The 14,695-nt window shown below is 39.5% G+C and overlaps 1 protein-coding gene across 1 annotated transcript in view; it reads left to right on the plus strand.

Moving 5' to 3' along the window:
* The window catches only part of LOC144664643 (uncharacterized), a 34,774-nt gene that overhangs the window by 4,014 nt on the left and 16,065 nt on the right, over positions 1 to 14,695 (plus strand). Inside the window, exons 2-10 of the mRNA XM_078525809.1 lie at positions 3,432 to 3,577; positions 4,335 to 4,586; positions 4,671 to 4,835; positions 5,375 to 5,488; positions 7,016 to 7,141; positions 7,222 to 7,318; positions 7,466 to 7,684; positions 8,367 to 8,743; positions 8,865 to 9,032. Coding sequence (XP_078381935.1) covers positions 3,432 to 3,577; positions 4,335 to 4,586; positions 4,671 to 4,835; positions 5,375 to 5,488; positions 7,016 to 7,141; positions 7,222 to 7,318; positions 7,466 to 7,684; positions 8,367 to 8,743; positions 8,865 to 9,032 — 1,664 coding nt within the window. The remainder of the gene's footprint in view (positions 1 to 3,431; positions 3,578 to 4,334; positions 4,587 to 4,670; positions 4,836 to 5,374; positions 5,489 to 7,015; positions 7,142 to 7,221; positions 7,319 to 7,465; positions 7,685 to 8,366; positions 8,744 to 8,864; positions 9,033 to 14,695) is intronic.

Genomic DNA, 14,695 nt, shown 5'->3' on the forward strand with positions numbered 1-14,695 from the left:
ATTATGGGCAAATAACACTAAACACTTAACCCCATTCAGACCCTCTTGAAGATTTGGTGTAGGAATTGAATTTGCATTATCTAAAAATTTATCCAGCATGCATTTTATTTCGCAAGTGATGTCGGCATTTGATGTGCGCGCAAGTTTCTGTTGATTGACGTAATTGATGAGGAAACTTATTTGATAGGTCATGAAAACACAGGACCACACAACCCTTATCATGGGGGAAATCACGTTCAACTTTTTTGTTCAGTAATGCTAGTCAATCTTATGCTGCAGTCTAAGTTCACTCTTCGTTTCATTTTGCAGTGCTTATGTGGTGCTAGTATAATGCTTATACTTCAGCTACAGCAGAAAAATATTCAAATATTTCATTTCACCTGAAATGTATTCCTTATCTATTGCACATTAATTGTCGACACGTGTAATCGCCTCTTTTGACGTCGATAGATCAGAGAAAATAAGACCTCTTACGCAAAATTGCTTCCACCAATTTAGAAATTTACACCAGAAATTTACGATTTCGTGATCAAACCACGCTTTAGACCGTTTATAATTTCCTGTTATGAAAAAGGACAAAGATTGTTAGGACAAGAAGAGACCGTGAGAGGGGAAGAGGGGGGGGGGGGGGGGGGGGTGTTTATCAACGCTCTCATGTTACGCTACATGTCCCACGTTTTCTTTTCCTTGTAACTCGATTGCTAAAATCCTTTCAGTGTTTCAGCTCAGTCGTAAATCATTTGAAGCTTCTTTGTGTTAGTGAAAATGCCTGGCCGCAGATTTAGGAAAATTTCGTTAAAGCTCCTAAAATATCCACCTTTCAACTTACGCTTGTTTTGTTGTTGTTGTTGTTGTTGTTGTTTTATTTGGCCGGATAAGCATTTTATGCGTGCTTTTTACGTTCACGCAAAAGTCACGATTTAAGTTTAGTTGTAGAAAAAAGGTCATAAGTTAAAATTGTCACGTTAACGAAACAAAATGTCATGACTCAAAATTGCCTGTGCTGGAATCTTAGATTACTCTTTGTGGGCTCATCAATCATCATTCGATTGCAAATAAAATGTACTTGTCGTTACGCTGCATTTCGTCTCATTTTCAAAATGTCAGTTTTCACTGCCAATCCTACAACGTCTTTGTCAGTGTAGGTCTTTTTCAGGATCAAGGTTTCCAAAAGCAGATAAAATTCTTACCAGTTAAGAGATTTAAATTAAAACATCTTCCATTTACTCTTATTATTATTTTACTATTGAGAATTTGGATGCTGCAGGCATGTCTATCAGAAACGATGTCATCAGTGACTTTTATGACCTTGACTACTTGAATTTGTTGATATAATCCGTTCAGTGATTCTAGCGGCCTCGGTGGAAAACCCGCGGTCCACAATAACAATAACACTTGACTCATCGTAAGAGTCGACTTGATTCGTAATTTTAATCGGCTTAAACCATAACTTGAATTATAGACGCTATAGATATAGACGCACCATGTGTCCAACAGTCACGATTTAAGTCGTAGAAAAAAGGTCATAAGATGAAATCGTCACGTTAATCGAAACAAAATGGCGTGACTCAAGTTTGCCTGTGCTGCAATCTAAGATAACTCTTTGTTTATTCTATGGGGGCTAGTCACTCATCACTCGATTTAATTCAATTGCAAATAAAATCTACTTGTCGTCACGCCCATTTTCAAAATGGCGGTTTACCGCGAATTTTAGCGCACGTTTTTGTCCATGAAAGTCTTTTATTCAGAATCAAGGATATCAAAGGAAGTGAAAACTCTCACCATTGAAGCGATTAAAAAAAAAACGTCTTGCATTTACTATAATCGTTTGGCATGGATAACGTGACATACTGCATCATGTTTTCGACATAAACAATGGGATCAGTCACTTTTATCGCCTTGACTACTTTATATAATCCGTTCAGTGATTCTAGCGATCACGATGGAAAACCCGCAGTTCACAATAACAATGACACTTGACTTACATCAAGAATCGGCTGTACAACACCTCTCAAGTAAAGCTATGTTTCTGTGATGTTGTCATTTCAGTTTCGCACGAAAATCCTCTGAAAAGACTTCGTATTCCGCAGAGCTCTCGAAAACGAGCTAATCGAGGCAAAATTTTTGCCGAGGACTGGCCTCGTGTTTATCAGTATATGCTTTGTAGGCCTTTGTTTTGACTGTTTATTTATCGGAGATTTGTACAAGTTCGATTTGCGTCCAGCAGTTGACGGCTTACAGTTCGAGTGTTCGTCAAATCACAGCAAAACAGTGATGAATAATTCTAGTATTAGTTCCTGAAGGTGCAGCAAAACGAAACAAAACAGGACTGAGGCACTTACCCCTAATTCCGGATAAATCAACGACGGACGTAACAAGAGTTCGTTTAACTGTACAAAACTATGCGAAACTAGACTGTGCGAAACACTCAACAGCTTTTGAAATATGAATAAATAAATGTCGAGACGTGTCCCTTGGGGCTGCACGGGGGCATGCCGTTTTCTTTGTTAACAGCCTTAGTTTGCAGCCTTCGCTAAAATAAAAGAATAACTCGCTAAAAAATGAAACCTAGCCCAAACTACCAATGAAAGGCACTTTATAAAAGGTAAATAACACCGAATAGTATACATACATGAACAGCAGTTTTAGAAGACAAGTTTTTTTAAGGAAAGTCTAGTTTTGAGAATAATTTGCTATCCATGACTTGAATTGAATCGGGAATAAGAAATTAAAACCAAATTCCTGAATCAAGTAATACTGCGCATGCATGGTTTCAATTTGGCACTGGCGGCAGAGCAGGCAAAGGGACATGGGGGGGGGAGCCCCCCAAATCATTTAAGTGCCGAAAATATCGCAAGCGCAGTATAAACTTGGTTTTTAAGACACGTGTTACCAGGATCGTACTTGGCGAGATAAAAAAAAATAATGGTAAAGAACTGTCAAAGAAACTTATTTAGATTTAATTTTATTTGACATTAGCTGTGTTATCGGCGTTTCAAGAGCATACAACTTTTGTCCTACAACATCTAAAGGACAACTCGAAACAAACAAAAAGCAGGTTCGTCTGAGATGCCTAGTAATGCACAAATTTATAACGGAACCACCGGACACTGTTGGGGAGAATTTGGTAAATTTGAGTTGGGGGGTGCACCTCCCGAGGGAAGAGGGGTATGCGCTTGGCTTGAAACGACGATGCCCCCCCCCACGATGACTCCCACGCCACCTTAGGGGCACTTTTCCTACGACCAGGCCACCAGTCCTAACCAAATTTGCTCCAAAAGCCCGTTTTGCAATACATTAACAACACCTTGGATTTCTAATTGTTATTATACTTTATTTTAATAACTGTCGTGCGCTCGGCCGATAGGATGCTCGGAGGGCAATCTCATTTTGTGCTATGACAAAATGAGATTTTTTGTTGCTTCTTAAAGGAATTCCATTGCAAACTGGACACTTAAACATATCTGAAACGCTACAAGAATGGGGCTGCAGTGGTAGCTGCCTTTCTTCACAACATTGTCGATTACCACGTTGTGGAAACGTTGTATTTCCATTTACATTCAGTGGATCAGGAACGGTACGTATATATATCGTAATGAATATAAATGGAGGGTCTGAATGGGGGTACTTAACACTTAATATTTGGCCCTGTAACATGAAACAGTTAGATTTTTTGGCATTTAACTTTCACAGTTAAAAATTCACTATAACAGTAAATTTTATCCAGAAAGAAACAAAAACGGCTCTAAAAAGGTCAATATCATTTTGTTTATTATACTAAGAATTTTTCGGCCTTTTTTCGACGATTTCCATTTCCGATCATTTTGGAAGATTTTTTAAGATACTGAAAATTCCCGAATGCGACCGAAGATGTTCGAAGACTATCGAAAATTCCCAAAGAGAAAACCGAAGATGTCGGAATACTACCGAAAATTCCAAAGAGAAAACCAACCAACAGACTGGTTGGTGAATTTTGCGTGACCTGCCTGGTGAAGATTTAGCTCTCAGGTCATTGTATTTTGTGAAAAAAATGTAAGGGTTCTATTTCTCCCAAGGAATGGTGCTTTGTTTATCTACTCAGACAACTGCGTTTGGTTTAACTGCATGGTCTTCAGTTTCCTAGGTCAGGGGAATGAAACACATTATTAGATGTTTGCTTGCCCTTGTAAAGCTTTCATCTAATTCGTGTGGAACATCCAGAAGATTTCTTCAGCTCCTCCATTCCCAAATACAGTAACTAAATCAACAAAAACTGGTTAAAAACTCCAAGATGTCAAATGAGAGAGAGAGAGATAGAGAACTTTGACATTTGTGTATCTTACTCGGATTGTTAGGTTCAAGTACATGTAACATTGAGTCATGGTGAGCAGTTTTCACGTGTTCACTCGCCTGCTGCTTTGTGGGTTGAATCAGTCAGTACACGTGGGTTTAAGGTGTGTGCTCGTGAGTCAGGCATCGGAACAAATGGAACTGGAGTCCTTAACTGGCTGGCTTTCCAAGATCAACCAAAATTGACACATGGAAGCGTTAGTTTTAATGGTATTTGGACAACAGAAACTAAATGCGAGAAAGTCACATTCTCTCAGGTAAGATGGTATGATTTGTTATAGATGTTTATCTCGAAAATGTCTTTTAATTGTCACACATTTATTTCTATGAACACATTGCAGAGCTTTGGTGGAAGACCTTCTGTGTTTGTGTCAGCTAAGTACACACGTGACACAAAGCCTGATGACGCAATGTACGTCTGGCTGGAGAATGTAAAACCAGGAAGTTTCGAAGTGTGCCTCCGAGAGTTCTTGGCGTTTGACGGCAAACATCAAGACACTATTGTGGTGGGTACACGACCTGTAAAATTTTCGATCGCCCAAGTTAAAATGTTTTAACCGTTTAAAAGATATTGGTTGAACGCTTTTTATACGGAATAATAGCTTCGAATAATTAACAACTATCCATGAGTGCGTGTTGGATATGATGTGGTAGATAGCTATAACTATATCATGATCATATCCAACATGCGCTAGTGAAATAATTGATTTATTAGAAACGCTAAAATAATGGCAGTATTTGAGCACCCCAGCTATTTCCGTTGACGCGTAGACTCCTACCATATTTGCAGTTTACAGTATATGAGCTCATATTTCATGGCCTATGAACCAATCAAGACACAGGAATTGCAATATACCACAGCGTACAGCTACGTTTATCAGGCACTACATGAATTAATATTCCTCACAACAGTTTCTCAATCTCGTCATTCCTTGCGTACACTTAATATACAGTAAAACAGAGTCATTTTCAATTGAATAATGAATTTTGTCCTGCTTGAAGTATATACTTTTTAATTTCATCTTGAGTGATTCTTTCTTCCCAGGACTGGTTCGCATTCACCGGCAATGGGTCCGAGCTAAATTTTACGATTACAGGGGAAGTGTACTTCCCCAACAGTGGCAGTCCCACGGCAGACAATAATTATGGATTCTGTCAAGTAAGTGATATTGATAAGCTTCAATGATATCATCCCAAAACTGAAATGTAGGCCTTTAGGTTATTACCCACTAAATTAAAAATACATTTTCCCAAATCACGTGGTTTCTTACTACATGAAAATCGTGGAAATAAGCACTAGGTTTAGATTTGCTAAACGCCCTTTTCAGAAGCGCTTATATTCCGGAGGGCGTACATACAAGGAGCTTTATTGTGCAAGTTTACCTTTAACCCTTAAACTACCAACAACGCATATTTGCGTAGGCAGTGATTAACCAGCAGTGATTAAAAAATCTGCAGCCTTCGCATATCTGGACACATAATAGTAATGATCCCTTGTTATGGCAAAGTGATAATTTTCATAGCTTTAAAAGCAAACTAACTGACTACAGTTCTAGATTTCTGTTGTATATGGCTGTTTTTTCTGAAGCAAATCCGAAAATGCCCGTTTTTTACTCCATATAACAACAACAAAAACATACATCTTTGCCTCCAGTTTTTTTAATGAAAAAGTAATTCTGAATCCAAAAGTGTACATTTGCAGCAAACTTCGAGCCTATTCTTTTCCGTTCACCAAGAAAAATTCTCATCAATCTTTCAGCAGACTGAGTAATCACCATTCGATTACAGCAATGCTTGCAAACCTGCAATTTCCTTATTGGTGACCGAAAGGAATGCCTGGGTAAAACTGCCTTGTCGGCCAAATGCAAGTCCACCTACCTCTATTCCATACGTTTTTTATAAGTGTCGACCCACCCAATCCTACCGGCAAAATACTGAACCGACTGCATTCTTTAGAAGTCAAAAGTTGTCCAAATTGCCTTGGCAGTTCTCGGAATCCATTCACAGAACGGCCAGAGAGACAATTTCATTCATGAACCGCCATGTTCAAATACAAATGGTTTTGGCGTTCCAATCATCGTCAAATCATCTCTAACCGCTGGTTTCGTTCAGAAGTTTGCCTCTACCCACCGTTCTAGCTTAATGATGCCAGCTGGAGGCTTCTGCAGTGGAAAATGACTCGGAAAAACACTTATAAACGAAAATTTTGCCAGATTCGAGCCCGTGTGGTCGCTTATCAAAGAAGCAACGGCTGAATACTGACGTCACAATAAAAGTTTGAGCCCTCGGTGTTTTGAAACGGCACATATTAATTACTTAAGCTTCTTATATGCAATCACGAAATTCAAAAGATTGCCTGAGCCCAGAAAACTGCTGAAAAAATTCCAGAAGCGTGGTAATTTAAGGGTTAAAATGTTCTAGGTTTCAGTTTTAACGGGATACTACGACTGTCTATTATATATTAATGTATCTCTCTAATCAAATCGGATAAAATCCAAAAATTCCTTTCAGTCTCAAACATTCTCTAACAACGTGGGAAACAAGTTTAATAAGAAAGTAAGCTTATCTGCTTATATTCAGAAGGGCTTATTTCAGAAATGATTTTGAGGGATGGGATTTGGACGATTGGTGTTTTCGGGAAGTGGTTATTTTAAGAATTAACGGTAGTTCTTTTCTTATTTTTCAGGAAGTTCAGTATAACACGACTTTTTATAAGTCCCCGGCTGTGCTAGTCTCTGTCGGTCATCAATATGACCGACAGGTAAAAAGTCATGTTCCGCCGGAGAATAACATGATAACAGCCTGGGTTGAGGTAAGGTTAAATGACGACTGTTAGAAAAGAGTTATTGAGTCCAAATCAATTGACTAAAAAAGCTGAAATTTTCTTTATAGGAAGTTCGTCTGACATCCATGAGAATTTGCGTTAAGGACTTATCTGGAACAGGAAGTCAACACGACCCCCTGACAGTCAGTTATGTTGTGATTGGAGGTTGGTAAAAAATTGAATTATGATATTTTTCATTTGAAAAGTTTCCAATGTCCAAAGTTAAAACAATTAAGAGAGATTGAGTTTCCGTGCTATGGCTAATTTTAAAGCAAAGCTCAAAATGAATATCCCTTTATTTTCCATCTACAGACTTGAATCCATGTTTGGGCGTAGTGTGTGAGTCGTTTGGTGTCTGTAAGACCTACAGTGCACATGAAGCTCGCTGTGTGTGTAACGAAGACTGCCCTTCCTATCAGGATCCAGTGTGTACCGCCAATGGTACAACATACGACAACAAATGTCTTTACGAGCTTAGCTTCTGTAAGGGAAATGACAATAATTCTGTTTATCACCCAGGAAGCTGCGAGGGTAAGTGAGTAGTTATCATGATATAACTTACGGGTTCTAAACTCTAAACCCTATCCAGACCGGGGGGGGGGGGGGGGGTGAGGGGAGGGCGGAAAGTGCCCGCGCCGACTTTGAACGCTTATAACTTTTTCAATATTTAACCAAACGCTGCCAAATTCTGTGACTTTATCTAAAAGTTATCTAGAAATAATTTGGTAGGATAGGTTGTTTTGTTACCCAAAGTAAATTTGTAACTTTATAACCTCACAGTAAGCGTTGTTGTTTTCATCTGTTGGTGGGTTTGTGTTTGGAAACTTGACAGAGCCATGTTCAGTGAAGAGTGGCTTGTGTAGTTTCGTAAACGCCATCCAGTTCTGCAAATAAAGTGTGGAAATGGCAATGATAGAGTAGTGATCACTTGTTGTTTTGGTTCAGCATTGCTACGCTTTCTGATTGGTTTAAAAATCTCGCGCCACTAGGGTTAAAGAAGAATACTTTAAACTTATATCAACGGTAAAATTTTCGCGTGAGTGTTTATTGCATTAACAGTCTTGTCAGTGATCAAATTCTCTTATCTCCTTTTTTATGACTGTAGTAGGACCGAGGTATAAATGCAATACAATTCAGCTGCTAATATGGTGTGGTGGGCAGATATGATAAGGTTAGTTAGTAGCTTAACTAAAACTATTCCATTCAACAACAGGCTTTCCAATTGCTCATGGCCGTGTAAAGCTTCTTCGAGTTCCCAAATGGTCTGACTCAAGCTGCAAGACAGTGGTATTCCCACCATACCGGTTCTACCCAGATAAACAAGTTCATGTACAAATAACACTAAATCACATGAACTTGAATGACTCGGTAACAGTTCACCACGCTATCACCTCGTGGACGGAAAATGTGAATACACGAAATTTTACAGTCTGCGCCATGCAATCTGGAAGGAATGGAAACAACTTTAATCCATTTGCAACCGTGGAATGGGTGGCGTATCAAGGAGCAACGCAAGAATTAATGACGGGAATAATCAGCATTAAACAATGGTGGTCTGGAACAAATTGCGAAGATATGACGTTTCCAAAGGTTTGCTTAGAATACATCTTTATTAGAATTTCAACACACTTTACAGCTAACGGCATGCAACGTGGTGCAATTATCTTATCAGCAGTCATTTTATGATTAATTTCTCTGTTTTTCATTGCAGGACAAGTTTAAGAAGGCGCCTGTAGTTCTGGTGACGTCAGAGCACCTCAGGACTGGTAAAGAGTATGATGCCGCGCTGATCTGGACAGAGGATGTAAACAAGGACTCGTTTAAAGTCTGTCTCCGGGAATTACAAAACTTCGATGGAAAACATGAAGATATTAATGTGGTATGTGATCAAATGATTTATTTTTCGAAACGTTTTGGAATGAACGAAATGAACAAATATCCTCTCCTTAAAAATTAATGAAACACCTGCTTTGATTTGACATCTTAGGCTTATTGTATTCCAGCTGAGTAGTCCTTTTGGTAGTCTGGTACCGTGTGGACACACATGAGAGTTACCGGTTGTGGCACAACTTGCAAAAAAACCGCTCGGGCTCGCCTGGCTCGCTGGCTCGCCAGTCTCGCCTCGCTATTTTTTGCAAGTTGTGTCCACAACCGGTAACTCTCATGTGTGTGGGGGTCGCAATGCCAAAACTCTCATGTGTGTGGGGCCCGCAAGGCCAGCCCTTTTGTGTGAAAGGAGGAAAATGTGAGTGGCTTTCACATTCCTAACTTCCTGAAGCAGATTCGCCGGACCCGACAGTGTACCAATCGTTGTATGGCGCCATTGTATTAAATTACAACCAACCTTTAATTGCTGTGCCAGAAATAATTCCTATTGAACAAATGCTCTTATTGAGTAAACGAAGATGGGAAGAGGGAGAACTGGAGAAATTAACTTGAATGTAAAGAAAAACTTGAAAAGATCTCGTGGAAAAGCGTTTACAACCTACAAAAAAACTAAAGAAAATGAAAAACAAATAACAATCTTTTTAACAGACGAGCTGATTGAAAAATTAAAAAAATTAGACAGCAGTGTTGTCGCAAACGTTTTAACAAGCTAAACAAGACTTGCACGCTCCGGTGAGTGCATAAATTATTGCAGCAACACAGAAAGTCACAACAATGACTTTGATTGCGTGGGTGTATTGCTGTCAAGAAACGGAAAACCCCCTTGACGTAATCTAATTGTTTTTTTTTAGGAGTTTTTAGAGGACAGAGCTCAGTTATAGAAATGCCGTCATGGGTGCATTTTTAGAATATAAACCGATAAATAGAAATGGCGTCAGGGATGTATTTTTTAAGCAAACACCATAACCAAATTTTGGAACCTAAAAGCCAAAAAAATAATATTTTATAAGATAGATCATATTAAATTGAACTGTTTCAACAACCAGAGAAGTGAAAAATAAATCCTGCGTAAAAATTATTTTTGCTTATACAGCACATTCCAAATCGCACAATAGAAAGGACATTCCAAATCGCACCACACATTCCTGTTCGCTTGTGATTTTTTTTTTCACGAAAAAAAAATTTTTTTAAAAACGCTGAAAATCAATGGCGAATCGGCATGTTTGGCATGTGTGTGTGACGTACCGGAAGTCCAGAATATTCTAAAGCGACATGATTGTAAACAAGCCGATGTGTTAATCAAGCTTTAAACGGCTAAAGCAAAAAAATTGATAATCAACTTGCAAAAGATCAGAAATTGGAAGAAAAGACTCCTGATTAAAACAGTCGTAGAGAGGGAATTTGACAAACACCACAGCCGGTGTTTGTCATTGGCGATGAGTCATGATATTACACCGTCTAAAAATATCATTCGGGTAATACCCCGACTTTGTACACCCACGCACGCAAACACAAAAAAAATTTGCATGCCGCTGTGGGTCACGCAATTTCTCGCTGTTCGCTTCAACTTAATTGTATTTTTTGCACACTCAGATTTAATCCTTTCGACTCGGCTGAAAGTCACTTTAAGTGCGCTGTAACCTTTTATTTTGCCTCGTTCAGGCAATTAACAACATCGCGGGTTATGTATCGAATATTTTTTTGACACTCGGGCGTGAAATATTCAAACACAAAGTAAACGACAAGATGAGCGCAGACAATCATTCTTTTATAAAATGAAAAAATGTTTTATTGGACTGAAATTTTATTTCGAAATGTCGGTGGCACTTTCGAGAAGTTTTTTTTCCAATCTTTTGCGTTCTTCTCTCTTGATTTCTTCCCGAATTTTTCCGATGTCTGGCTGGAGTGAATTTGTTTGTTTTTTTGCAAAGTTTGAGCGTAAAGTATCTTTAAGTTGGCGATAATTTTGCATTTCTCGTGTGATCAGTTGAAACTCTTTGTCAGAAACAAGATTATCATTCAGAGCTTGTGAGACAGAGCTGTTTATCGAGTCATGTTTTGCAACAGCCAGAGCGAGGATTCTTGAGTGCTTATTAACTTTACGTTCAAGCTTTTTGTTGATAACTGACAGGCCAGTGGAAGCTGTGCCAGATATACCTGCTACTGCTGCAACAGGCACGCCGATAACAATTCCAACACCAGTAAGTGAAGTCGCAACAGCTCCAGAAGACAGAGCTGCCGTCACGGCGCCAAGACAGACCACGGAATAGTGAATAACTTTCCGGACTTTTTTATATTTTTTTAACACAAGCCTGTAATGCTCAGCTTCAGCGGATATTTCTTTTTCAATTTTACTTATTTCAGTCAGCCGAAAATTCTCGGCATTTGTTGGGAGGCTTGGATAAAGTTGTGTTTCTTCGCGATCACCATAAGCAGGGGCACTCGGGAGAACATTAGCAGATGACATGGTCTCGTATACATAAAAGTTATTTTTGTATTTAATTTAATTCAATTCCAACTCATATGTAAGATTTGTGCCGTTAAAATCGAATGGCTTTCCATTCTCATCTCTAATCGAAAGAGTCAGAGATGATACATTTTCTTCAGCAGAAACGTCGCGCAAGACGTTAAAATGTGTATTTTGGTAATAAACTTTTTCATACGGTTTTCCACGTATGTCAAAAAACGCTAAAAGGCTTGATGGCTTACCATTTAGCAAGCTTTGTTGCTTGTCGATAAGGTCACAGTTGATGAAGTAATTTTTAGGATTTGAAACATTATTTACCTCAATTGTTTAAAAAAATTCCTTTTCAATACTTGCGTAATTCTCAAACCCAGGCAAATTAAAGAACTTAATAAGACTTTCATTCAGTCCAAAAGTTTTTAAATTGGGCTCTTTTGCTTTTATTATCAATGAACGGCCTGCAATGCCTTTTGTTACAGAAAACATGTTTTTCTCTGGAAATCCTTTTTCAAAAATACTCCCAATGTCATCGAGTGAGAAGTTTCCTTGCCGTATATAACGCGCCTTCTCTTCCTTGTTCACTTGTTTATAAAAAACTATTCCATCCTTTTCCAAACTATTCCAGCTGTTGTAAAGAGAACAACTTAAAAGCCGGATATAGCTTGGTTTTGGAATAGGCTGGTCAAAATAAACAGTGTTCGGATTTTCTTTTGTGGTAACAGTCAGCACAACCATTTTTATATTAAATAAAAATAAAAAATGTTTAATATAAAAGAGGACCATGGATGCAAAAACAAGAGGTTTTATGAAGTGGATGAAAACCCCAGAAGCAACTACAATTTCTAAAGCGGCAAAAGACAATGCATGGAAACCTTTTCTTGCAAAATATCCAAACGCTGACCGAACAAAATTTGTTGCACAGGTTGAGTTCGCGTACAACCACACAGCAACGGCAGACATTTATTACAAGGCAGGGCAAGGCCATTTGATAAATGTTTTTGGCTCTGACAGCAAATATTGGAGCCCAGAGATGAAAAAAGCACTGGGGGTGAATCAAATTTCAGGCGGTTTTCCACAACAGCTGTCACCAAGCGGCGCAAAAGGCTCATCTTTGCCAATTCCCGCGGTTGGATTTCACGAAGCCGCACCGAGTTTGAAAAAAATATTTAACAGCCAAATAAACATCTACGTCACACCAGACCAATATTTCACAACGAAATTAAGAGAGATTTTTCAAAAAACAAAACTGAAGCATACATCAGGAAAAGAGTCAAAAAGGTGGCTTGCTAGCCAAAATATGGCCTATTGGCCACAGCAACTTAACTTTGCGGTATGGTGCGCGACAACAGGCTGCGGTATAAGTCGAGATATTTTCGATGAAGAGCACTCAGCTCTCAGCTTGCCACCGATTGTGCGAAATTTTTACCTTTTTCACGTTTATTTCACGATAAGGCGAATATTGTTTCAGATGGGGGGGATTCAGAGCGTAAGCGCCTTGCCAGGCGACCCCACTTTTAGCCAGTTCGACAACAAGTACGACGTGGCTTCGTACAAAAGAATATGTGCTGAGTTCGGTGTCGACCCGTCAAGCGATTTCCGTTTCACAACAGGCGCAAACCACGGACTTGGTAACGTTTATATCTGGATCTCTAATATTGGTCCGAAAAATTCTGGGGCAAAATACCCCGATTACGATAAATTTTCGGATGAAGGTGGAACTGCAAGCAAAGGTAACTTGATTCAATACATCGAGCCAGACGACGCTGCATATGCACAGGCAGACTGGTTTTGTCCTAACGGCACTGAAGGGCTTACTCAGGCAGGTTTGTCGAGAGTAAACCAGTCGATAGAGGCTTTTGTCTACTGTATTCTCGGTTCGCAGGTGAACGTTCGAAGTAGCATACTTGGAACAGGCGGCCGTGCAAAGGAAGCGCAAAGTGAGTTCCTCGTGTTGGTTGAAGACGCTATAAGGCAACCTGATCTGGCAAAGTCGGTCCAAAGATACCAACTAGCCATCGACGAAGCTAAGGTTCGGCTTAACCTTGCAGTCTGCCCAGGTGCCTGGCTGATGCCCGCTCGAATGGTGATAAACACAGAAAGCGTTGTTGGCTACAATAACCAGCTTAAGCAGGCTGTTGTTGGGATGAAATTAGGAGTGAATGATGAGGTTAATAAAGCTACAAAAAAAGTGGGCGCAACAAGTATGAGCGGTGGGCCATCAAAAGTTAATAGACCAACAAGTCATTCGTCAAACCCGATTCACAAAGCTGCAAAAAAAGAGCCGGCGCCGCATACGCCTTCAGCGGGTACTGTGACAAAAACAGACGAAAAGCAGAAGCCAGACACTGAAGATACAGCACACGAAAAAAACAAGATCTACCTTATTGCTGGTGCCGTTATTGTTGCGTTTGCAGTCAGCCGAGCTCTTTGAGGGTGCCCAAGGGGCACCGGAAACCCTTCGGGTTTTCCCTCTAGAGCTTAGCGCTCGCTTCGTTTTGTAACTCGCTCGATAAGAAAGATAGCAACACCGACAATCAAAAGCCAAGCATTCTTGCCGAGGAAGCTGATCACCTGGCCGGCCGTTCGAAACACAAAACTGGCGATCGAGCCAAGGAGGCCCGGCAGAATACTTGCAATTTTTTTGCCAAGTGTCTGAAGACCGTCACCAACACCTTTTGCTAAACCTTTTAAACCGTTTGAGAGAGAACTCAGAATTACGCCAATAGTCGTGCCAACGGCAAGCAAAACTGCTGTGACGGTGAAGCCATATTTTTTGAAAATCGCTTTTACCTTTTCTCTTAATTTGTCTGTTAAAGACAATCTTTCGATCTCTTCTTCTCTTTCATTTTCTATTTCATTCATTTCTTGATTCAAGTTATCAACTCTTTCGCGAGCTTGTTGTCTTTCTGCTTGTGGCCTGTTTTCGTCGTTTGCAATATTTTCTTGTTCTTGTCTCTCTTGTTGTATTTCCACTTCCCTTTCTTGCCTTTCTGTTTCGTGTTGCTGGAATTCTTGTAAAGGTATTGTTACCCCAATCACAGGCTCGTACTCTACTTTTTTCAACCGATCTAATTCTTTCTGTAGATCAGTGCGCCTTTCAATTTGTAGTTTTGCTCTTTCTTTAGCTTTTTTTCTTTCCTCCGGGCTTTCATTGTTATCTTCTGCTGTTTTTTTGTTGTTATTGATGCCTT

The sequence above is a fragment of the Oculina patagonica genome, chromosome 9 (genome assembly GCF_052425735.1).
Source record: "Oculina patagonica isolate OP01 chromosome 9, crgOcupat, whole genome shotgun sequence".
Lineage (NCBI taxonomy): Eukaryota > Metazoa > Cnidaria > Anthozoa > Scleractinia > Oculinidae > Oculina > Oculina patagonica.